The sequence below is a fragment of the Chaetodon trifascialis genome, chromosome 2, assembly GCF_039877785.1.
Source record: "Chaetodon trifascialis isolate fChaTrf1 chromosome 2, fChaTrf1.hap1, whole genome shotgun sequence".
Taxonomy (NCBI): Eukaryota; Metazoa; Chordata; class Actinopteri; order Chaetodontiformes; family Chaetodontidae; genus Chaetodon; species Chaetodon trifascialis.
In genome coordinates, this window is record NC_092057.1 from 30,176,437 (window position 1) to 30,201,146 (window position 24,710).

Below are 24,710 nucleotides of genomic sequence, written 5' to 3' on the forward strand. Positions count from 1 at the left end.
GCACATTGTAAGGAAAAAGGGCAAATATAAGACTGAAAATTTTGATTCATGAAACTTATAGTTAAAGCAGCCAAGTGGATCATATGAGTGTAAGCCTATTTAAAAGTTAAGTGTGTAAAACAAGCTTGCTGAGAAGAGACCAGTAAACATAAAGATGTATAGTAACAAAATATGTTCTCTCATGGGCATACCAAATAATGAGTACGAGTTTAACTTATTATTTATTTGCATTCACATCTGTTAATTTCAAATCCAAAGTGCTGGAATAAAGCCACAATGAGCAAAATATCACTGTTCAAATTCTTAGGGAATGATATGTATTAGCTCCATTCTGGCTTCAGGGAGCTCTTGATATAAAACTGAACTTTAATTGACATCCCCACTCTACCCATGTCTACTTTGGGCACATATGGCAAACTATCATTAACACACGCTTCTTTACAGCCGGGAATCACAACCACATGCGACTCTATGCGATCCTGCCTAACAGAGCGGAATTACAGAGAGAGGGCAGGGGAAATATGGAGAAAGAAACAGATAGAAAGAGATGGAAAACAAAATTTAGACGGTGGCAGGGTGGAGAGCTAGCCCACATTGGGACACGCGGGCCGAGAGAGAGAGAGAGAGAGAGAGAGAGAGAGAGAGAGAGAGAGAGAGAGAGAGAGAGAGAGAGAGAGAGAGAGAGAGAGAGAACGTAATAATGCATGCGGTGGGTGTAGAATTTGATCCAGCTCGCTGGGCTTCTAATTTCAGATACAATTAAGCGGGGCAAAAAATGACAACACTGTAGACGATTGGCTGAGCTGTCTGCCGGTCATGACAACCAGAATGGAGGGCGGGTCTCTCTGCCCCCGTGCTTCATGAGGGCACAGAACAAGCCCTGAGCGGAGTCATAACAGCTATCTTGCGATTCGTCTGCTTTTCTTTTCTCAACCCCTTTCAGTTAGCTGGTTAATTCTGTGAGATCCCTAGCTACCATGTTGTTTCTCATCCTAGTAATCGGAATTAACCGAACACTGACAGTTTTTGGAGTTCCTCTTGCGACGTTATGTTTGTGAATTGCCCCCCGCGTGTTGTTTGACCGCAGCTGGAGCACGAGCGCTGTTCGCGGTGCTGAAAGCTTCAAGAGCCGTGGGTAGAGCAGAGGTTAGCGAGCCTCTGGAGAGATGAGGAGGAGGAAGCTCTCAGTGGCGGGCTTTTTACTCGCATGGAAACTAGTAGGCATACTGGTACTCAGGTAAGACCTGGCTTTTTGTTAACCCAATTGATTGGTAATCTGTCTGTGAACTAGAGATAGATAGGTAAACCTAAAAAAAAGTGTAGCTAAATTGTTTTTGATTGATTTTGTTTTTGATGTGAAATGGCTTATGTATTTGCTGATCAATGTTTGTCAACACTGTGCATTGGCAGTAACTTGGACCTGGGCCCTGTTGTAGGCGAGGGGTCAGTACACCGACCGATATTGGCCAGACTAATATTATCTGCCAAAGTGTTCTTATTACAGTTTTGTCAGTATTAGCATGAATGGGGAAGGTTATAGAAAATCAAATTTTGTTTAAAAAGTTGGACTCATACATTTACAACACATTTATTTATCAAAATGCCATTACTAGTGCAGTACTGATAATATATATAATCTACATTTTTATGTTATCTTCAGGTTGGACTGCAAAACACTATATTCCCATCTCAATATGCATCCTTGTCATTACTCTTGAGGTATCCCTGTCAAACATACTCACTTTTAGGCCTGTGTTTGTTTTCAAACATTAAGTATCAACTGATACTGTATTGTCCTCAGATTTTGCCACATAGTGGGATTCAGCCACAGCAGCAGTTAGTTGCTAGTTTCGCCTGATAAAGTGTCTGTGTGGTTGTAAGGAAAAGGTTTGCTTGAAACAACACGTAGTCTGACTTCATGTAAAGGCAAAAGTGTTTGTAGTTGTTCCAAATGACCAAACTCTAAGGATGGGCAAGAAGGACGAGATGCAATGAATTTTACAAGAGTGCACGCTAGAGAACCGTCTCTCTGTTTGATGATCCAACAAGCACTTCATTTGAAGCCCACTGGTTACTTTATCCTTTCTGAAAGTCGGTTGCTCTTAAAGATCTGTTTGAACAATACTTGGCTACACAATATGTGTTTGTAATGAAAGAGCCATAGTGAGTCTGAAGAGTTCAGTTTGCCTGTTGTTTCGTCAGTCCATATCTGCAGATTTTTAAATGCACTCCTTGCTTTCCCCATCCAAGTGCTCACTGGAGATAATCACAAGGGAAGCGTCATCATTCCTCAATCTGTGCAATATTCACTTTCTTCAAACATCCAATCTTTTTTTTTTTTTTTTGCACAGATTGTATTGTGCAGCTACTTCTGTTATAATATGCTTACCTTGGCTACAGCACCTTCCAATAAGCCTTTATCTAGTGAGTGGTGAGTTCTACATAATGATATTCAAATTGGTCATTGTTTAAATACTTGAAATTAAGATTGAAATTTGCCTGTTGATTTTTGTTGTTTTTTCTCAACTTTATTTGTACCTCAACCAGAGAAGCAGTTGCTTCCTACAGTGGAATTTGTAATTGCACAATAATGCTTATGTATCTTATTTAAACCTGATCCTTACGCTTGACTAGAAGTACTAAGTTCAAGATGACATTCGAATTTAGGAAATACAGATCAGTTTGAGAAATGCTGTACCATTGACATGGCTTAACTTTACTTGAGATAAGGTTTTTTTAAAACCCCTAATATTTGGCTCAAAGTCCCAAAAGGCAGGTCAGTGCCTACTGATATTATCATGATTTCCTATGCTCTCATATCTACTCTGCACATTTTCTCCTTTCCTGTTCCTTTCTCCCTCAGCTCGGAATGTCTGTCATGCTTTAGTATTTTAAGTTTAGGCTTTCTAAAAGTAAAACACAGAAACACATTCTTTAAACTTTGAGCAAGCTTTAGCATAAAAAGCAACTGAAAACATCAAAGCCACAGTAAATCTTCTTAGAGGGTCATGGATGGATTCAAAGACAAAATTTAACAGGCTTATATTCCGTCATTCAACGGGAGCTGGATTTGATCTGCCTCCAGCTTGCCATTCCTGTATAGTACTCAAAGTCTTTGTTTCTTCCTGTATTCCATTTCTGCTTGTTTTTTCTGTTGTTTCATTGTCTGAATGCAAAGGGGCATTATCCATGGTCACTGGTCATATCATACTACAACACTGACTATGCAGCAGCTTATTATCTGGAGCAGGCATATGCTTTCTGCAACTGTGTGTTTGTGTGCATATGTGTAGTATGTGCAGCATGAGTGAAGAAATTTATGTCACTTATCTCATACTTCTGCTGTTTTTTTCCAGAATGCATATGTTTGTGTAAATCCTTCATCCTCTGCTGTGTGTAAAGCTGGGCACATTATACGTGGGTACCAGTCATTTGGTATCAGCCTAATGTGGCTATCCATGGATATTATCCCACTATAGGTAAAACTGCGAAAATTATATATTTGATCATTAAAATAAATGTAACGGTCAGCACTAATTCAAAAGTAGACACTGTAGAAAGGCCTGTTTCAGACAATTGACAGAAGGTGTTTAATTTCTGCAAGTTTCTTGCATAATGTAGTACATGTGTACACAGACACAGACCTGTCTCTTGAATGTTTTAGTATTTGCCTCTGTCTCCTCTCTCCATTACAAGCCATTGCAAGCCTCTGGCCCCGATTTTATGTTTTCCGGTCTATGTTTTACTGGTGTGCTAAATGATGTTCCGGAGGCCAAAAAGAAAAATGGTAAATTCAGATTTTCAGTCGTTTCCATAGAGACAGAAATAGGTCTTATGGCTATGCATGGATTAATGAGGATGGTCAATATGGCCTAAATACTTACAAATACAGACTGAAAAACAATTTTAACATAGATGTGAATTTAAAAATATATATATATATTAAATCAATTTGCTCTCTACTGATACTGTGTTGCTGACAAAGTTTTACAATTACTATTGTATTTCATTTATTAGCATAGGGGAGTTGAAACAGTTAAACATCTCAACCAGAGACCAGCTTCAATGTGCTCTAATCTGTCAGGTCATACAGGCTCTATCTATCATTTCATAGCAGCTGGCTCATAGTAATTTGACTATCCATTCAAAATGATGCAAAGTATTTACCTTATGCTTCCCTGCCCATTTTCTCTCTACTGGTTCAAACCAAATGCATTAATTCTTCAGGGTCTCCACTACAGTGATTGTACCGAGTTTAGCTGCACTTCCACCACACTATCACTGCTTCTAAACTGCACGTGTTCAAGTAGGACTGATGTGAAACTGGGAAGAAATGAACAACATCTGAAATGAAGAAGTGTTCTATGACATTTTCCTCAGGTAAATACTGCTAATGGTATTTATGTCTCTGTCACATAATGTTAGGTTCGTTTTTATGCCTAAACTCTCTATTCATACAGTTTGGTTTTACAGGTTCATTTGTGAAAGGTGATGTACAGAGCCCAGTGAAGTAGAAAGTACTTGCTGTAAGGAGTGCATGTACCGATAGGATAGTATGTAATGTAAACACCAGTAATCTGTGGGTAATCACCAGGATTACCCACAAATCGATCCATCGATCATCCAGGGAACGGACATCGAGATGGTGACATCTTATAAGTACCTGGGTGTTCACCTGAACAATAAACTGGACTGGACTCACAACACAACCGCACTTTACAAGAAAGGTCAGAGCAGACTTTATCTGCTCTGGATACTGAGGTCATTTGGAGTGCAGGGGGCACTCCTGAAGACCTTTAATGACACTGTGGTGGCATCAGCCATCTTCTATGGAGTGGTCTGCTGGGGGAGCAGCATCTCGACGGCTGACAGGAAGAGACTTGACAAACTGATCAAGAAGGCCAACTCTGTCCTGGAATGCCTCCTCGACTCAGTGGAGGTGGTGGGAGAGAGGAGGATGATGGCTAAGCTGTCATCCATGATCGAGAACGACTCCCACCCCCAGCTGGACACTTTAACAGCGCTAGAGAGCTCCTTCAGCGACAGACTGTCGCACCCAAAGTGTGTGAAGGAACGCTATCGCAGGTCCTTCCTTCCTGCAGCAGTCAGACTCTACAGCCAGCAGTGTCCCAGTAGACCACACACTCACAAGACTTTCAAACTGACTGCACTATAATACGCATCAACTGTGTTCACTTATACTGTGAAAATATTTAGCTTAGGTGAATTTCAGCTTTAGGTGCAATATATCAATCTTTCAATCAGGTGTATTATTACTCCTATGTGCAACATCAACACTCTAGTCAGGAGTACTATCATCCTATGTGCAATATCAGTACCTGGCGAATCTCTAATTTCCAGTGTGCACTATTGGTATTTCCTCTGTGCCATGGTGTAAACTTGAAAACGATATATACTGTTACCACTCTCATATTTTACATTTCCCCATACTAGTTTGCTAGTTTCTGTATTGACTCTTGTTTAAATTGTTCATATTATTCAATATTCCTTGATTTTTATGTTGCCTCTTTGCTATTTAATGTCCTTTTTTTACTGATGCCCTCTATTTTTTGCTATCCATTTTGCTGTAATACTGGAAATTTCCACACTGTGGGACTAATAAAGGAATATCTTATCTTATCTCTTATCTTAGTATAGTACTCATAATTACTCATAATTCATAAAATTAGCCACTGTCCCCTGTGTGTTATCCTGACTACAGTGAGTTTTGTAAGACCAGTGACACCATAATCAGGCTGTCTGGAAAAACTGCTCAATAAGCCTCTGAAAGCGGGTTTGAGGAAAGTACAGTGTCTGTGCTTCAGAGTAACTTAGATCTTTTCACTTAAGAAGTTTTCACTTGTTAGACAATTATTACCTTATTTATGTTTTAAAATCTTTGTCAAAGATGTGGATTATCTGTTTGATACCCTTTTAAAATGATGTAGAAAATGTTGATTATGGAACCTATATTGAGATCTGTTAACATTATTTACTAGCTATAGTAAAGGATTACTAGCAAAACTTTTTCTTCTTAGGCAGGATGTTAAATGATCCCTTTTTTAATTATCCTAAATGCAAGTTTTTCATATCACTTGTTTAAACAGTGAAATTAACTGTACATCTGTAACTGTAGTGAAGTGCTGACCAGTGTGCCAGAAACAGAGGTTACTCCAACATCATCTCAGTTTTCTAATTATGGCAACAGCTATGGACAATTTAATGAAAACAAATAATATATTCAGTCAGTTATTAGAGACAAAACTGTTTACTTATAACATTTGTCTTAAAGTGTAACTTGTGTTGTGACATGCCAAATCCTAGTAAATACAGTTTAAGGTCCTGTTAGAAAAAGCAGCATTTTCTAAGTGACACACGGTGTTGTTTATAATATAATACAAGACTATATTTCCAGGAGATATTACGCTTGAACTGCACTAATAGCATCAGTAATACTAGTACTGCAGCAACATTAAGTGTTTATGTGGATCAAAATGGTTGTATTAGCCTCTGCCTTGTTGCCAGTTTGCTTGGCAGTGTTGTGTAATTTGTGTAACTCCTGCATTCCTGACCATTTCTTTTTCACGCACATAGTTGTCCATAGTTATCCACCTTCAGGGTGGGTCAATCAAGTAAACTGACATACAACAGCAACACACACACATTAGGATTTCTCTCTGTTCGGTGGTTTGATCCCTGGCCTCGGCAGCCTTACATGTTGAAGTGTCCTGGGGCTAGATACTGAACCCCAAATTGATCCTAATGCTGTGCCATTGGTGTGTGAGTGTATGTGAATGGATAACTGTCATTATGAGCAGTTGGCTTAGCCACTGTACCAATGTGTTTATGAATGGGGAAATGCAGACTTGTGCTGTAAAAGTGCTTTGAGTGGTCGTCAGAGTAGAAAAGCGCAATATAAATACAGTTCATTTACCATTTAACATTTTTCATAATTTTTGGGAACATTACATACACCACTTCTTGCCTAACCCTAACCCTAAACTAACCATAACCCAAGTCTTCACACTAAAATGTAATGATTTAATTAATGGGTTTCAATGTGACTGAGGTCCTTGTTACTGGAGCAAAATCTGAGAGGGAGACGCTGTCTGAACACCTAGATCCACTTACACTAAACACCAAGGAACAGGTCAAAAACCTTTGTATTATCATGGATTCTGACCTGAATTTTGAACATCGCATTGAAACGTAACTAGGGGCATCCAGGGGCGGCTGGCCCATAGTGGGCAATGCACCACCCTCCTTAAACCACACGAAAAAAGAGAGAGAAAAGAGTTTATTTTGCTGGTCTAAGTCTTAATATTATTGTCCAATCAGCAGCCTCAATATTGCTGTGACATTCAGCAGCGGAATATCACTTTCCAACCAGAAGCCCGGACCCCTTGGGGCGATTTCAGTCAGATTGAAAATTGCCCCAGGCGCTCTAATAGACTTACATGTTGAGATTTTTTAAAAACCCTACCCTATAATTCATCTCTATGGGCTCCGGGAGAGCTTGACTCATGATTTCACCAAACGCACTGATGCGTGCTTGGATGATAAGCACAGCGTGCATTTTGTATAGCTATACAAAAATACTGTATAGTATGTACAATTCATGTCTGGTGTTGCCATCTAGTGGTTGAACAGGAAACCCAAATTAAACAATACAATGTAACACTGTAAATTTAGCTATCTGATTTTTATTTATTATTATTTTACTCACGTCATCTTAGCCATCATTGCAACACCCAGGTATTTAACCTCTTAAATGCAAATGAGCTGCTGCTGCCCCACCCATAAAGTGTTACCAAGGTAACGGGCAGAGTTTAGACTCTAACGTAGCACTACCCATGTGAAAGTAGCAGACATGGTGGTAATGAACAGACCGAGTGTTTTAATAGTTCAACCATACATGTTTGAACCTGAATCGGATCCTGAAGGGAGGGGAGACTCCTACAGAACCTCAGACTCAGAGAATTCAGCAGGACGCTTCTGAATGGTTAGTCAAAAAATGTCTTTCTATTTTTCATTGTGAGATGCACGCAGTTGGTCAATGCTCAGGCTAGGAAGCACCAATCCTAACTTGTAGCATACCAGAATGACGGGGAGAAACTCAGTGAAAAGCCTCTGCCAAGCATTGCCACCAAAACTAAACATAATTCATACCCCAAGAAATTATATGGGCATGTGGCGAAAACACAAAAATAGCGTCTGTCCACTTTAGTGCATCTGCTGATTTCACCACATCAAGAAAACCATACAAGCCCAGTATCATATTAAAGCAGAGAGTCCGGAGGTCCTGGTTGTTTACAAAAAGAGGATCTACATCTAGAATGTGGGGAGAGCTCCTCATGCAATATTTTGACAAGGGGTTACTTCCTTCTGGATCGTCATTGGTGTTTCTGTGGTGAACTTGGGTGCTGCCCCTTTGAATCTCTTAACTCTGACGGGTGAATAGAGGTGTCGATCATCAAATTCGACCACTGGGTTGCTGAGATATTAACTTGTCTAACTGCACTGTTAGTTTCAGCGCTCCGTCTCATTTACACATGAATGGGCAGAGCTCACACAGCTGACCAGCACTACTGGCCATTTACCTCAGGCTGAGAGAAAGTAGCTAGCTAGAGCACACACAGTCAAATGTAAAACGTGGGTGCTATTATTGGATGGAAATACTGGTGTGCAAGGTTTCTTATTTCTTTAGGTTTATACATACATGAATCTGCACTCAATGCAGTCAAAGCCTGAGAACATATGCTGCCAAGAGGTGCCACAGTTCAAATTATCTTTAACTATACTTATGATCGCAGTGTATGATTGCAGATAACATGCCACTGCAGATACTCAACTTATGTTATCAATAATAGGTTACAATATGGCTGCAGCAGCTGGATGAAAGGCCACCATCCAGATTTAGAACTTGTTTGCCTAAATGTGTTCTCGTTGCTGAACGCATGCAACATTTACAGGGCTGACTACAGCTTTGGGGGATAGAGCAGTGAGTTTTATCTATAATAACCTACTGAACTTCACTGTTCATACACCATAATCAACAGCGGGTAACTGTAACGATGCACTGGCCTATCTAAAAAAAAGAGAAGTGACATCAACTTTATTTTACATGTATAGCTATGCCAACAGCTATGTACGGCGTAACAAAGGATCACTCATAAATAAACACCAAGAGAAGAAACTCATTGCACAGAATGGTTGGCTTGGAGTGTAAATTGTGCTGTGATGTAGCAGTTTCAACCATACACTTGTTTTACTCTGGGCTATGCTAACATATTCCAGTTTAAAAATTATTTCCAAATGCTTTATTTTCACAATTTCCCTAAGCTTAGACCCAGCGGAGGGTCTGTATCGTTTGACCGACTGGGTCGCTGGGTTTGCATGTAGAGACCATGCTGATTGCTAACTAGAAGCTAGTGGTTAGCCTTACATCGCTCTCAATGGCAAAACACATGCTACAACACACAAAAGTTCATGCTAATCTACAAAAGAAACACACAGCTAATACTTACATGTCCCTCATCTGCAGGTATTCCATGCAAAGTTGGAAGTGACCCCTCTTTTAGGAAACATTTCCTGGCTAAGCCTTGTACCGACCAAGGTTGGAGAAACAGTCAGCCTAGAAGTGGTTAGTATACACCAATAGGTTTTTGTCAACTGTAACGGGGACATTGCCTTCAAAAATGAATTCAATCCACGCCTTGACATGATGATTCCTAACACAGTGCTTTTGATAAGGAGATGGCGTATCTGTGAGAAGGTAGTGCTGTATCTGGTGGGCGGAGAGACACTGTACCTTGATGGGAGGGGAGATGAGGAGGGGGGTGGTGGCTGGTGGGTGGGAATATGCAAATGTGCCAGCTCGTAATGTCAGTGTAGGCACCAAATTTGATCGGCTTGTTTGGAAGCTGCAGGCAGGGTGCTGTCAGAAATCCGTATCTCACTCAAAAAAGCATGGAAGGTCTTATTTCACACTTTGTGTGCGTGTGGCAGCACCAGAGACCCAAAATAACACCCCAAATCCCAGAAAAAGTGAGCTTTTCCATAATATGGAACCTTTAAATCTCCTGGGAAGAGATGAACAGTACTATTGTTTGGGGATAAGGGGTGTTGTAGACCTCCTCCTCTGTTAAGATTTTTTATGTAAATATCCTCCTTCACTCCTTTTTCTAATCATTTGTCCTCCCTGTCCAATTGTTATCCTCAATTGAGTGTCCTTTTTCATTTAGATGTAGGTTCTTCACTGCACTGGATGGCATATGCAAGATAGCTGTTCTTGTTTTGGGGCGAGCAGTCTTTGGGGTGGAACAGTTTCTGTCTTCATGTTGCTGGATGTTAAAAACACAGGGATGTGGTGTTAAAAATGCTTGTGATCCTCCATGCATGTATGGAATGATGATGATGTTGAGCTTGTGTGTATTTGTCACTTCCTCTGTTATAATGGTGCATGACAAATATGACCAAGAGAACACTTGTTACTGCTTAATGAAACATGTGGCTGAAAAGCACATTTAACTGGTGCTCTGCTTGGCTGTGCATGGGGGGAGGAGGGAGACTCCACACTAAGTGAACATTTGGCTGAAGGCAGTAGTCGACCCCGTCCCTCACCGCACTGAGTTGTCCTAGGCTGTAATGCCAAAAATACCCCAGGGGTAGCTGGGAAATGTAGTGTTTCTGATGTATGTGTTAATCCAGCAGCTAATTAGTCTGGACGAGTACTACAGTTGAAAATAGACTAGAAATGCTAGATATTAATGCAAAGAAAATGAATTCTAAAAAGAGGGAGGTAGGCAACTGTTTTCACCTGAGAGTGGAGTCAAGCACCTTGTCTTGTCAGGACTAAAGGTAAATTGCTAAAATCAGTATGTGTGAATTTAAGTGAGAATAAAAATTCAGTGATGCCAAGGTAATCTTTCCTTGTTATTAGCACAAAAGGGTGGATCCACAAAGGGTGACAATAAAGTATTCTTGAATTTAATTATATATTTTTTCTTTGGGGGGCAGCTCTTGTTCCAAAATCAAATAATGCTTATGCATCTGTAAACATCTTTCAAGGCCTCTCAGTGAAAACGGTCTTGTAGCGCTCCTCCTGTTAGTTGTAGCTTGGCCTCTGTCTCTCTGACTGGATCAGCGTCATCTGAATTTCCCAGGGGGTATGTAGAAAGAAGCAAAAATGTCCGATGCTTCATGTGTATCTTCTAAAGGCCCATCATTCCTATCACTATCGCTTCTCTGAGAATGCGTCAGCTGTTTGTACTGTAGAAATCCCCTGTGAAAAATATTTGAGAACTGTGGAACATCATGTAGTGGTACATTTACAGTTTTCAATCTGGCCGGTCAGAATGGCCTGTGTCTGAGAGAAATGGCCTGCAGCAGATTATCACATATTCCAAATCTGGAGAGCAGTAGTCAGAAATTGTGATTATGTCAGTGCACCAGCTGATGACTGTTTTCTCGCTGAGGACTGAATTGTCATTGACACAGAAGAGTTCAAACAATGAGTCACTGGCAAATGCACTAATTAAGTAATGTTTTGGTGAAGCAAACCACAGATGTCTGTTCATAATTTGACTATCAGGACTAAGACAAGTTTGGATTTTGGCCAGAGATTATAACATGAAAAGACATCATTGAGGCATAATGTTGTTCCGATAGATCCTCCTTTATGTTTCTTCAAGATTACATGGGAACACTTTCAACTCTAGAAGGCTTGAAATTGAGTTTTGGTGTTTGGAGAGTCTGCCTGACACCAACCAGCTACTCATTACTAAATAATTTGTAAACCTGCAATTGGATTCTACAGTGACAACAGTCTTAACAGTGAGATGGACACTGTTGTCTTTGAGAGGAGACTTATAGCACTTTACAAACTAGCAGTGAAAATATCTTATCAAGGAGTGTCATGAGTAAAACATTTCTGTTTAGGATAGGTCAATGGTATTTTTATCTAGAGCATATTTCTACAATACACTATCGGGATTGTAAAGATCATAGGTAACCTTCCAACATACATGTTGGAATTGTAGATGTTGGTCACTCAAAGTGTTTTCATGTTTTCCTTTATCATAAAAATTAATGTAAGCAAGAAAACTATGATTTTGTCCTTAAATATGTGTAGGCCACCTCTTCTACCCACATGAAACGGTTGATTTACTGTATTTATGTAATATATTACATACAAGTTAACTCAGTGTTCTCATTTTGGAACTGATGTTGTATAAAATCATGGTTTTTCTGCAGATGAGTTTTAAAACAATGTAGACATAAATATTCAGTTTCCCTCATGACTGTCATGTGTGATCAATAATTAAATTGCTAAATGTACATAAATGTATATAAATGTGTGTAATGAGCTGCTTGTGTTTATAAGACCTTTTGACGTAATGACCTTATGATTTTTTTCCCACAAATCAAGAAGAATTTCACCATGTCTTTGTTTTTTGTATGTGAACACCTACGAACCTCTTTTTCTCAAAATCAACTGTAAGTTTTTCACTGACGTATCCTTAAAATTATTAATTAAACTGTTCAATATCATATCACAAAATAGTTCCAATAAAGCTTGTCCACAGTGGGACTGGAAATTGTGTTTGGAAAGGAACATTGGTAATGACTTCATGCGAATGCAAATGTTTTAAGATGCTCTATGTGTTCCACATCTGGATGTGTGTTGTCATCAGTGCAGTGTGTGACAGTTGAACCAGCAGCAGGGTCTCTCAGACTGCTGGTGTCCATTCTCCTCCTCGACCAGCAATGTCTCTGCTTTTGTGTGCTTGTGCACTTTCTGGCCTTCCTTTAAATCAAGCACTTTCTGTATATCTTCTGCATTTTGATGCTCATAACTTAGATGACTAACTGCGTCAGTGACCCTCCGCCATTCTTTTTTTTGTTGTTGTTTGTTTGCAGTGCCACTGCTCAGACTAGTTTCATCTTCAAAGTTTTTACTGGTAGTAGAATAGACTGGTAACTTGTACTGGTTTTCTCTCACAATCCATTGTCTACACCTGACCAAAGTGACTCTTTTCTTGCTCACACAGTGCAACAGTTGTCTGGAGATATGTTCGACAATACCCGGCTGTGTGATAAAGAACTTAAACTCTTTAAAGATTAAATAATTAGTCTGTTAACCAAATAGTCAATTAACAGAATAAATAATCAAGCCAACTTTTCTGATAATTTAAAGATTTATTTGTGAAGTTATTTTTTTTTAATAGCTGTATTGATTTATTTTTTTACACTATATTCAGACAATATAAGATATGGGGCCTCTTCAGGTGGCTCAGGAAGTAGAGTGGTTGTCCACTAATAAGGTGAGTGCAGTTTGCAGTATACGTCCAAGTGTCCTTGGGCAACATACCAGACCCCAAGTGGCTCCTAATGACCATGGCCATTGGTGTGTGAGTATTTATGTGAATGGTTATCACTAATGATGGGCACAAGGGACCTTGCATGGTATCTTCTGCCTCCAGTGTACGAATATGTGTGTGAATACCAGTTTGTGTTGCAAACCCCATAGAGTGGTTGGTAGGACTAGAAATACAATATATAGATTTAATCCATTTTCCAGAACATAAGCCTTTCTAGATCTCCTGTGGGGAAATTTGGTTGAAGCAGCACATGGACAGCAGATAAAGAAAGCAAATGAAATAAATAATGAAGTAAAACACCAGTCAAAAGTTTGGACACACCTTCTCAGTCATTGATTTCTTTATCTTTATTACTTTCTACCTTGAGGATTAGTACTGAAGATGTCAAAACTATAAAAGAAACATGTATATGGAATTATGTAATAAGCAAACAAGTGTAAACAAAGCAAAATACTTCTTCAAAGTCCTCCTTATGCTTTAATGACAGCTTTGCACACTGGAGCAATTTTCTCAGCCAGCTTCATTAGTTTGTCACTGTGAGCAGGTTAGTGCTGATTGTAGGGCTGGGCCGATAGGACGATAGCGATATGTCTCGCGATAGACACATCATCAATATCAATATAAAATGCGTTCGATAAAGCATTCGATAATTTTTTTTTCTTCGTCGGAAGAAACCTGAAGTTGCGAAGCGAGGTTGGTTGCATGAACAAAGGCACTCACTCTCAGGTAACTGAGCAACGTAGGGCGTAATCGCTAATCAGTGAGAGAGACACGCTAACACGCCAATCATGTTACATTATCAAGTTCGGTTGCGCCGTGTCATTGTCACGTGTTTGACGCTCCGCGAGGAGTGAGATGAGAAATAGAAAGTGAGCGCTGCAGCGAACGAAGAAATCGTCGATAAAACAGGGAAAGTCAGCTCGCCAGTACGGAGTTTTTTGGATTTTATAAGTCGGACCATAGTCAGACCAATGTGGTCTGTAACTTATGCAAGACTGTCGTCCCCACCAAGACCGGTAACATCGCAAACTTATTTAACCACCTTAGCCGCGCTCACTCTTTGGAGTGCAGCCGTATTCGCCAACGTCCGCCAACCGCAGCACCACTGCACAAGCAGCTGACCACCATGCAGAGGTATCTGCTTCAGTGCCTGATGACAAATCATCTAAAAGGCACGAAGACGTAACGGAGGCAGCGGCATATCATATTGCTAAAGACATGCTTCACTGAGCACTGTGGAGAAGCCAGGTTATAAACATCTCTTACACGTACTTTTTTTTTTTCTTAAACACACTTGCAATAAAAATATAATTGAATAGTTCATGTATGTTTAGAGTAAGAAGAGTGACTAAAGTTGTTCACATGTCTAGGCTGGTTTTATAGTTCAGTCAGTGTTACTGTTCTGTCTATCATGTTTGCTTGTTTGTTTGTTTGTATGTCAAGTCTACCTCAGTTTCTGCTATGTTTCCAAAACACTGCACATATTTGAAAACATTTTTTTGTAAACTTCCTGCACTAAACCTGCATAAAAAAAAGTTCTCAGGTTTCTCTCTGTCTACATTTTTACAACTTTTTTTTTACATTTATTATTTGAGTGTTTTCCATGGTTGTGTTGACATTTCCTTTCTGCCTTGATAGCTGAGGGGATTATAATCAGAGGAAGGTTAAATTTAAAATAAAAATATTTAAATTGAGTGTATTTTTCTCCTGATCCTTATTTTAAATAGGTCATAAAAAATATCAATAATTATCGATATCGACCAATATAAAACACTTATATCGCAATAGAGTTTTCAGCCATATCGCCCAGCCCTAGCTGATTGTATGATTGGTGTCAGGTGTGCTCAGGAGAGGAGGAGGCGGGAGAGACCTGCCAGCCACACCTGTGCATAAAGACACAAACACATAACAAACAGGGGAGAGACAGACAGAAGACGGAGAGGAAGGGAAACACAAAGGCACAATAGGACAAAAAGGAGTGATCACACAGACAGTTACAGCACTTTCTCAGCCTCATATTATCTCCTTTCTACTGGATGTCCTTAACTTGCAGGCTCACAAAAGGACAACACATAGCGGGCTTCCCCGGCATTTTTGGTGTAATTGATGGGATGCACACCAGTATTATCGCAGACATTTTTGTCAGCAGAATGACACCACAGCATCTATGCTCAAATTGTTTTGCGTGTGGACTACAAGATTTTGGACATTGTTGCAAAATGGCAAGACTGAACAGAATGATAATGAAGAGAGTCACCCAGAAAAGGGACTTCCTTACAGAATCATATTTACAAATTTGAATTTTAATGCAAATTAAAGTCAGGGTAACATAGAACTGGTTGCTGTTTTGCACCAGTATACCATATAAAGACACATAGGGCTCTATTTTCGATCCGTGTCCTCCGTGAGTTCATAGTGACATCCACGTCGTACAGCCATGTTGTGTAAAACACAAAATGCCACGAAGAATGCACCAACACTCTAAGGGGTGTATGTTAATGAACCACCTGTCCAGTCCAGACATCTAAAACGCATTTTGAGAACCCCAAATGTGCTTTCGATGACTGACCGAGCACTGCTGAAAACACCGTTAAAACCATGTTACCATCTTGTTGAAGGTGTGATATATATGGCGTCATCAACCACAGTGGATAGCCGTTATCACCTAGTAGCCACCCATCCAGAGGGGTGTCCCCCTGAAAGACTGTAGGGATGCTAGAATTCTCCAGGATGAACGAGTCATGTGCCGACCCGGGGAAAGTGGCATACACGTTTGTCAACAGGCAATTTGAGTCACCAGACATCCCTGTTTCACCTGTGTACATTCGGTCAGGTTGAGTGACCATTACACGTGCCAAACGCGCTTGCAATGTGGTCAGATGAGATACTGATCAAAATATATAAATTTTGGTCTGACTGTATGTGCTGACTCAGATAGTTGCATTGAATCATAGCTGTTGCCAATTATTGATCGCAGTGAAATGCCAGACACTGTGGAAACCTGCCTGTGCTCCTGCTTTGGCCAGTGAGTCCATTTGATCATAGTGCTGTGGATCCTGGGTCCTAAGAGTGACTTCTGACCTTTTTCCATTTCAGCTGCATGTCGTTGGTTCTAACAAGTTTATCACAGGCCAACATGGGCTCCCCAAACTGAGACATCCATAGTCGGATTCGGTGTAGATGAGCAAGTCCTTAATGTGGTGTGGGCAGCTGTCTGGAGAGGGATGGGGATTGCTGCTATCTCTGTGTACTGCGATGTCTGCAATCCCAAGTTAGTTTGTTGGGGCAGACATGGGTTGTCATCGCTCCATTTGATCTCTGCACTCACCTTGAGGACTCACTGTAATATGAGCATCCATTCAGAAAGTGACAGAGTCTCACTTCCAGGGACCACTTCTATTCTGTTGTAATTGGAGAATGCAGCAGTCATGTGTGTTGTGGCGCAACTGATGGTTCCAAACACTGAATAGTTCCTGCACTGAAACTCATTAATTTTCAGTGTTTCCCAAGCATGCTGGTTGGTAAGTTGATGAAATTACTATATTTTTCAAACTCTAACCCATTAGCTGACCTCTCAGGAATCTAGTCAACAGTGGGATTTTATGGAGCTTTAGTTAATGTTTATGATAATATAATAGCTAGATAGATTCTAATTGCAATTAGCTAATGTGTGCAATGTTTACCTTGCCAATATATTGCAGTTGTTGCTAGTGCATCAGTGGTGGGTGATAAAATCAGCAGCACAAATATGGACAATCACTGTAGTCCTGAAAAGAAAATATAACTACAGACATCTAATTATTGCTCATATTTTTCTGTTGAAAATCTGATATGTGACACTCTCAAGCACAGATTCTGGGGGAACATACATGGGAGATTGAATTTGATGACCTTGTAAGGCACTTATCTACAAAGGATCCAAACACCTTACACCTCCATTTTTTCCTTTGTCTGTCCCTGGACTTCTGTGACAGAGAGGCCAGTTCATCACAAGTCCAGGAGGATGAGACATCCTCACTTAAATGAGGTTGTATACACTCATTGGGGACTTCACTGGATACACGTCTACAATGAATGAATGTAACATAATTCAATACAGAAGTTCTGTCATGAATTTTACTTTTATGAAGGTCATAATGCTTGGGTTTTTTGTTGACAGTCGGAAATGTGTAAATTTAATTATATGTTTATTTCTGAGGTCAGAGTTAAGGTAATGTTGTACTGACCTTGTCACAATTCATTGGCTTCTTACCTGCTGCCACTTTCCCTCTTCTCTGCTCACCTGCTCTAGCCAGTACTCTTCACCATTCAGCCATGCCCACCTGGCCAGTCACCTTGCGCACACCTGAGACTCATCTCTAATCAGTGCTGCACTTAAGCTGCTCTTCCACACTTGTTGGCAGTTTGTTTTTGGCCTTCATTCAAGACTCTCCAGCATTGCTTTCCCTGTTTCAACCCTGCCTGTCTCTGACCCTGATTATTCTCTGCACACCCCAGCCTTGTGTCTGTGACTATGTCTCTTGCCTTGCCCTTCTTGGATTTGGATTCAGTGAGACTGTTTGCTGTTTGTTTTGCCAAACATTAATTGGAACTATGTCCGTCCCAGACGGAGCATCGAGCCAGCCTCAGCCAAATGGGAGAGAGGCACACCAGCCTGCAGAGCTTTCCAGTCATTCGCAGCAAAGCTCCGTAAGGTCTTCGGTCTCGGGGTGTAGGGGGCCGCCGCAGTTCAGGGCCTTCTGAACCTGCATCAGTGGAAGCAGCTGGTGGACTTATCCATTGTATTCCAGAACAATGCTCCTCCACATCCAGCTCTGCCCCCGATCTGTCCACTGTGCTGCCAGAATATCATGCCTATTAGGAGGTGTTCAGAAAGGCCAAAGCCACCTCTCTGCCCCTTTACCATCCGTATAACTGCACCATAGACTTACAACCTGGCAGGTCTCCTCCTAAGGGACGCCTGTATTCATTGTCAGCACTGAAGAGGGAGTCTATGGAACATTGCATCAATGACTCTCTGGCGGCAGGCATCATCTGTCCATCATCTGCACCAGCAGGGGCAGGATTTTTCTTCATGGGCAAGAAGGATGAGACCGACTACCAAGGTCTGAATGACATCGCAGTCAAGATGCGGTACCTACTTCTCCTCATCGCCTCCTCAATTGAATTGCTTCAAGGGGCCACGATCTTCACCAAGTTGGACCTACACAATGCCTACCATCTGGTTTGCATCCGGGAGGGAGATAAGTGGAAGATGGCATTCAACACCCCCACTGGCCATTAGGAGTACATTAGGGGTAGGGAGCGGGAGCTATGTTATCCCAGCATTTAACCACTGATCACCAGCTCCACCCATGTGCATTCTTCTCCTGACGCCTGTCCCCTGCAGAGAAAAATTATGACATTGGTAATCAGGAGCCACTGGCTGTCAAGATGGCATTGGAGGAGTGGTGACACTGGCTCAAGGGGAACCTGGCAGTGGCAGTTCTGACAGTGGTGGACCAGTTCAGCAAGATGGCTTGCTTTGTCCTTCTCCCTTCCCTGTGCTAAGGAAACTACTGAGCTGGTCCTGCACCATGTCTTCCATCTCCATGGTCTCCCAGTTGATGTGGTGTTGGACAGGGGGCCCCAAATCTCATCAGTCTTCTGGAAAGAATTCTGCAGTCTGCTGGGGGCCACAGCCAGTTTATTGTCCAGGTTCCACTCCCAGTCCAGTGAGCAGACTGAGCAGATGACTCGAGAGATGGAGAACACACACACGCTGCATGGCATCTAAAAACCCCTCCTCCTGGTCAGAGCAGATCTGGGTCGAGTACAACCACAACACTCTTGGCTCAGCATAACCGGTCTGTCTCCCTTCCAGTGCATCTTCCATGCACTAGAGAGAGAGGTCTCCTGTCTCTCTGTCCAGAGATTCCTCCACCATTGTTGATGCACCTGGTTCCTGAGTCTCACTCCTCTGTGCGGTTGGTCACTACACCACCAACTGTCGCCGCACTCAGGCACCGCAAAACCACAAAGGTCAGAGAGTCATCAACCCCAGAGCAGTAAGGTTGAGTCTCCCCCACTCCATGAGGGTCCATCCTACATTCCATGTATCCTGTGTCAAGCCGGTAAGGGAGAGTCCTCTTATGCCGGCCGAACTACCGCCTCCACCTCCTCCACTCAGCAATTGAGGCCCTGCCTACTCCGTAAACTGCCTGTTGCACTCACATCTTTGGGGCAGGGGTCTTCAGTCTTGTGAGGGAGGCATAAAGGAACCAGGGCAGCGCCTGAAATGAACTCTCCGCACCCCTGATAAATACCTCAACCTTGTGTCTGTGACTGTGTCTCTTGCCTTGCCCTTCTTGGATTCTGCCTTCAGTGAGACTGCTGCTTGCTTTGCCAAGCATTAACTGGAGCTGTTGTCCGCCCCCAAACATGATTATCCTAACCCCACGAGGTGAGCTCTTGCATGGAGCTCCAGAGAAAGGGTGATTGATGGTTATTTTGTATTTCTTCCATTTTCGAATAATCACACCAATAATGGTCTCTTTCTCCCCAAGCTTCTTGCTGATGGTCTTGTAGCCCATTCCAGCCTTTTGTAGGTCTACAATCTTGTCCCTGATATCCTTTGACAGCTCTTTGATCTTGCCCATCGTGGTGGAGAGGTGAATGGAAGAGATTGATTCTGTGACAGGTCTTTTATACTTGAGTTGAGATCAGGAGAGAGCGGTACGGTGGGGCAGCAGGTAGTGTGCGTGCCTCACAGCACGAAGGTCACTGGTTCGATCCCCGGGTCAGGCAGGGCCTTTCTGTGCAAAGTTTGTATGTTCTTCCCGTGCTTGCATGGGTTCTCTCCGGGCACTCCGGCTTCCTCCCACAGACCAAAAATATGCTCATTAGGTTAATTGGATAGTTGGGTATCAATCAATCAATCAATCAATCAATCAATCAAACTTTATTTCTATAGCACCTTTCATACATAAAAATGCAGCACAAGGTGCTTGACAAAAGATAAAAACATAACGTAGCAATATAAAAGCAACTACCCCTCCCAACACACCCGCAGACATACGTCATGCACACACCCACCCGCACACAACCACACACATACACATAACCACACACACCCACCCCAACGAAAATGGCAGGGCACTGAGGCATCATGAGAGGAAAAAACCACCTACGGGGAGCTCATCTGCACTGCGAAGGATCACCGGCTGTGGCCACAGGGAGCGCCGCCACAACGGAGACCCCCAACCCAGACAAACCGGGGTGGACTCCACACGTAGTGCAGAGCCCCCCAGTCCTCTGCGCCTGAGGGGTCCCCAGGACAACGCCCCGGCGGGCAGACCAGACACCCGTCCCAGTGCGGAGGCCCCCCATGAGGAAGCACTGGAGCTAAAACCTAAAAGACAATAGAATTAAATGACCTAGAACCTAAAAGACAATAAAATAAAGGACCTAAAACCTAAAATTGAATATAATAAAAGGACCTAAGAGCTAAAAGACAAAGTACTGAGATAAAACATGTCTAAGTTAAAAGAGTATAAGGAATCAATTGAAAGCTAAACTAAAAAGGTGAGTCTTTAGCCTTCTTTTAAAAATATCAACAGTCTCTGCAGTCCTGATGCACTCTGGCAGGCTGTTCCAAAGCTTCGGACCATAATGGCTGAATGCTGCTTCCCCGTGGGCTTTGGTCCGAACCCTTGGAACAATCAAAAGGCCGGTGCCAGAGGACCTCAGGATCCGCGAGGGCTGGTATGATAAAAACAGGTCAGATAAATAAGATGGCCCAAGACCGTTAAGACACTTAAAAACTAATAAAAGCACCTTAAAGTCGATCCTGAAACAACGGGGAGCCAATGCAGCGATTCTAAAACCAGTGTAATGTGCTCCCGCCCTCTGGTCCTCGTCAGCACACGTGCGGCTGAGTTCTGTAGTAATTGTAAGTTATAGATAGTCTTTTTGGGAAGACCAGAGAGCAGGGCATTACAATAATCTAGACGACAGGAGATAAAAGCATGCATCAGCACCTCCGTGTTAGCCTGAGAGAGAAACGGGCGGACTCTGGCTATATTTTTAAGATGGTAAAAACCAATCTTTGTTATATTTTTAATATGAGGAATAAAACTAAGCTCAGAGTCTAAAATGACGCCCAGGTTCTTAACAGATTGTAATGGTGTAAAACCTTGTAGTTTTGGTAAAAGTGTCTCTCTCTTGCCTTCAGGACCAATAACTAAAACCTCTGTTTTATCCTGGTTGAGCTGTAGGAAGTTTTCTGCCATCCATGACTTAATGTCTAAAATACAGTTTAAAAGGTTATCAATAGGCCCCATGTCATCAGGAGACACGGCAATGTAAAGCTGTGTATCATCAGCGTAGCTATGAAAACTGATGCCGTGTCTCCTGATGACATCCCCAAGGGGAAGCATGTAAAGGTTAAAAAGTACTGGACCTAAAATTGACCCTTGGGGTACCCCACATTTCATTTCACGGGTTCCGGAGGAACATGTATCCAAACTTACATAGAAACAACGGTCTGTGAGATAAGAGTAAAACCATTTAAAAACAGTACCAGAGAGGCCCACCAGGTTTCTGAGTCTATTTGCTAAAATGTGGTGATCTACTGTATCAAAGGCAGCACTTAGATCCAGTAGCACCAGGACTGTGAGTTTTTGTGAGTCCGCATTACACCTGATATCATTTAAAATCTTTAAGATTTCTCGGTACTGTGGTTCACTCTAAAACCAGACTGATATTTCTCTAAAATGTTGTTAGTATTTAAAGAATAATTTAGTTGGTTAAAAACCAGCTTTTCTAAAATCTTACTAATAAAGGGTAAGTTGGATACGGGTCTATAGTTATTAAGAATGCTGGGGTCTAAATTGCTCTTCTTCAGAAGGGGCTTCACCACTGCCATTTTGTAGGCAGCAGGGAAGACACCCGTCTGAAGAGAGCAATTCACTATATTTAAGATTTGTTCCTCAAAGAATCCATAAAATGTCTTTAAAAGTGATGTGGGAATTGGATCTAAAAGGCAGGTTGTTGGATTTACCTGGGGGAAAACTCGACCAAGTGTCCTCGCATCAACCAGGTCAAAACTCTCCAGTGTTTCCTCGGGTAAAATCGACTGTCCAGGTGTGTTAAAAGTTACATTCTGATATGATACAAGCCTGGATCTGATGTCGTCAATTTTACTTCTAAAGTGGTCTGCAAAGTCCTCGCAGAGGGCGTCCGTTGGTGTCTCGTTGGGGTTTTTTAAAAAATGGTGTTAGTTAAAAGATCGAAGGTGGAGAAAAGTAATTTTGGGTTGTTTTTATTATCTGAGATGAGGTTTGAGAAATGGGATATTCTTGCCTGTTTGACTGTTTTATTGTACGATTTGAGTTGTTCACAGAATATTTCACAGTGAACTGTGAGTTTGTTTTTTCTCCACCTTCTCTCTGCAATCCTGCATAGTCTTTTTGATTTTTTAATTTCATTTTTCCTTCTCCACGGGGGTAAAGGTTTTGTTTTTACTGTTTTTGTTAAAAGTGGAGCCGCAGAGTCTAAAGTTGATTGCAGTTTCCTGTTAAAATTGTCAACAATAAAATCACAGGGGTACAGGTAAGACTTCTGCAGGAGTGCTCTGTAAAATCTCGATAAAATTTGCAGCCACCTCAGAAGTTAGGTGGTGTTTCCTCACTGTTCTAACCGGGGCACCCTGATGGTTAAAACTGGCAATATTAAAATACACACAATAATGGTCGGACACCGCCAGGTCAACAACAGAGGACACACCAGTAGAGAGGCCATAAGTTATGACCAGGTCCAGGGTGTGTCCTCTGTTGTGAGTTGGCTGTGTGACGTGCTGATAAAAATCCATGCAATTTAAAAGGTTTAAGAATTCTCTGGACAGTGAGTCCGAGGTGTTATCAACGTGCAGGTTAAAATTGCCAGTTATTAAAATTCTGTTATAAGTGGTGTATATGATTGATAAAAGCTCTGAAAATTCACTGATAAAAGCAGTGGAATGATGGGGTGGTCTATGAACAGTGATGCAGAGAACAGGAGGACTGCTAAAAACAAAGGCGTGATGCTCAAAAGATGAATAACTGTCAAAAAAGACTTCCTTTGACAATAAAATATTATTAAAAATTGATGCAGTCCCGCCTCCTCTCTTGCCTCCCCTGGTGGAGAATAAAAAGTTAAAATTTGGTGGGCAAGCCTCAGTGAGAACAACTGGTGCCTCTGTGCCAAGCCATGTTTCTGTTAAAAGTAACCCATCTCACTTGTTGTCTAAAATCAGGTCATTTAGGATAAAAGATTTGTTTAAAAGAGAGCGCACGTTCAGCATAGCCAGGTTAATGTTTTTGCTGAACGTGCTCTCATGATCACAGGGAGATAAAATGACCCGGTGTATGAGGTTATCCCTGTTAAAAGCACTCTGTCTGTGAGTCCGGGGAAAACGTCTGCCTGTAATGGTTTTTATAATAAAGATGTCCGGTTTCGGTGGTAATGACAGGTAAACAGTCAGTCTCGTGGAGCATACTGGACGGCGTGGTGAATATTAGCAGTTAGCATTTGGCTGCCGAGCCTGTTGGGGTGAACTCCGTCGGCCCTATAAAAGGAGGGACGGTTCCAAAACAGGTTAAAATTGTCAATAAAACCAACGTTAAAAGCTCTGCAGGTGGACTGTAGCCAAGTGTTTAGATAAAGCAGCTTGCTGAAACGCCATGCTCCATGATGAGACAGTGTGGGGAGAGGACCGCTGATAAAAACGGACTTACCACAGTTGTTTAAGAAGTTAAAAAGGTTGTTAAAATCCCTTTTGAGCAGCTCAGACGGCCTCTGAGCGGTGTCAACGCAGCCCACGTGTACTAAGACACGGCTTATGGAGGATGGGAGTGACCGCAGCAGACCTGGATGTTTCTCCAGGATAACTGGGACTGTGGCTCCTGGAAAGCAGTGAGTGGCTGCGTTGAAAAAGCAAATTCCCCGGATTATTGAATCGCCCACTACTAAAGTGGTTGGAGGGAAGAGCGGACGAAGTGGTGGAGGTTGTGAGATGCCGTGGCTAGATGATGCGTGGTCAGCGCTGTGCGCCCGGACAGACGGGTGCGATGTAGGGGATGTTTTGTCGGGCCTGAGAGAGGGATTCCCCGCTGGCTCCGGACGAGGAAGACCGCCGGAGCGCCGGAGCACGGCCTCCTTCAGGATCCGACGTCGGGCAGAAGAGGTCGCGGACCAGGATGAGGACCGTTGAGAAGAGCCCCGCGGAGCCGGGGTGAAATTTTGCTGTGCTCAGCGGGGTGTGGGGCGAGTTGTTCCCCTAGGTGCGTTCACCGGGACAGACGGGAGCGG

At 42.1% G+C, this 24,710-nt stretch overlaps 1 protein-coding gene across 2 annotated transcripts in view; it reads left to right on the top strand.

Moving 5' to 3' along the window:
* The first annotated feature begins 942 nt into the window (after positions 1 to 942).
* Positions 943 to 24,710, top strand: part of glra3 (glycine receptor, alpha 3) — a 116,160-nt gene continuing 92,392 nt past the window's right edge. For both annotated transcript variants that reach the window (XM_070979224.1, XM_070979216.1), the window contains exon 1: positions 943 to 1,237. In XM_070979224.1, the coding sequence (XP_070835325.1) occupies positions 1,167 to 1,237 (71 nt within the window). In that variant the 5' untranslated portion in view covers positions 943 to 1,166. The remainder of the gene's footprint in view (positions 1,238 to 24,710) is intronic.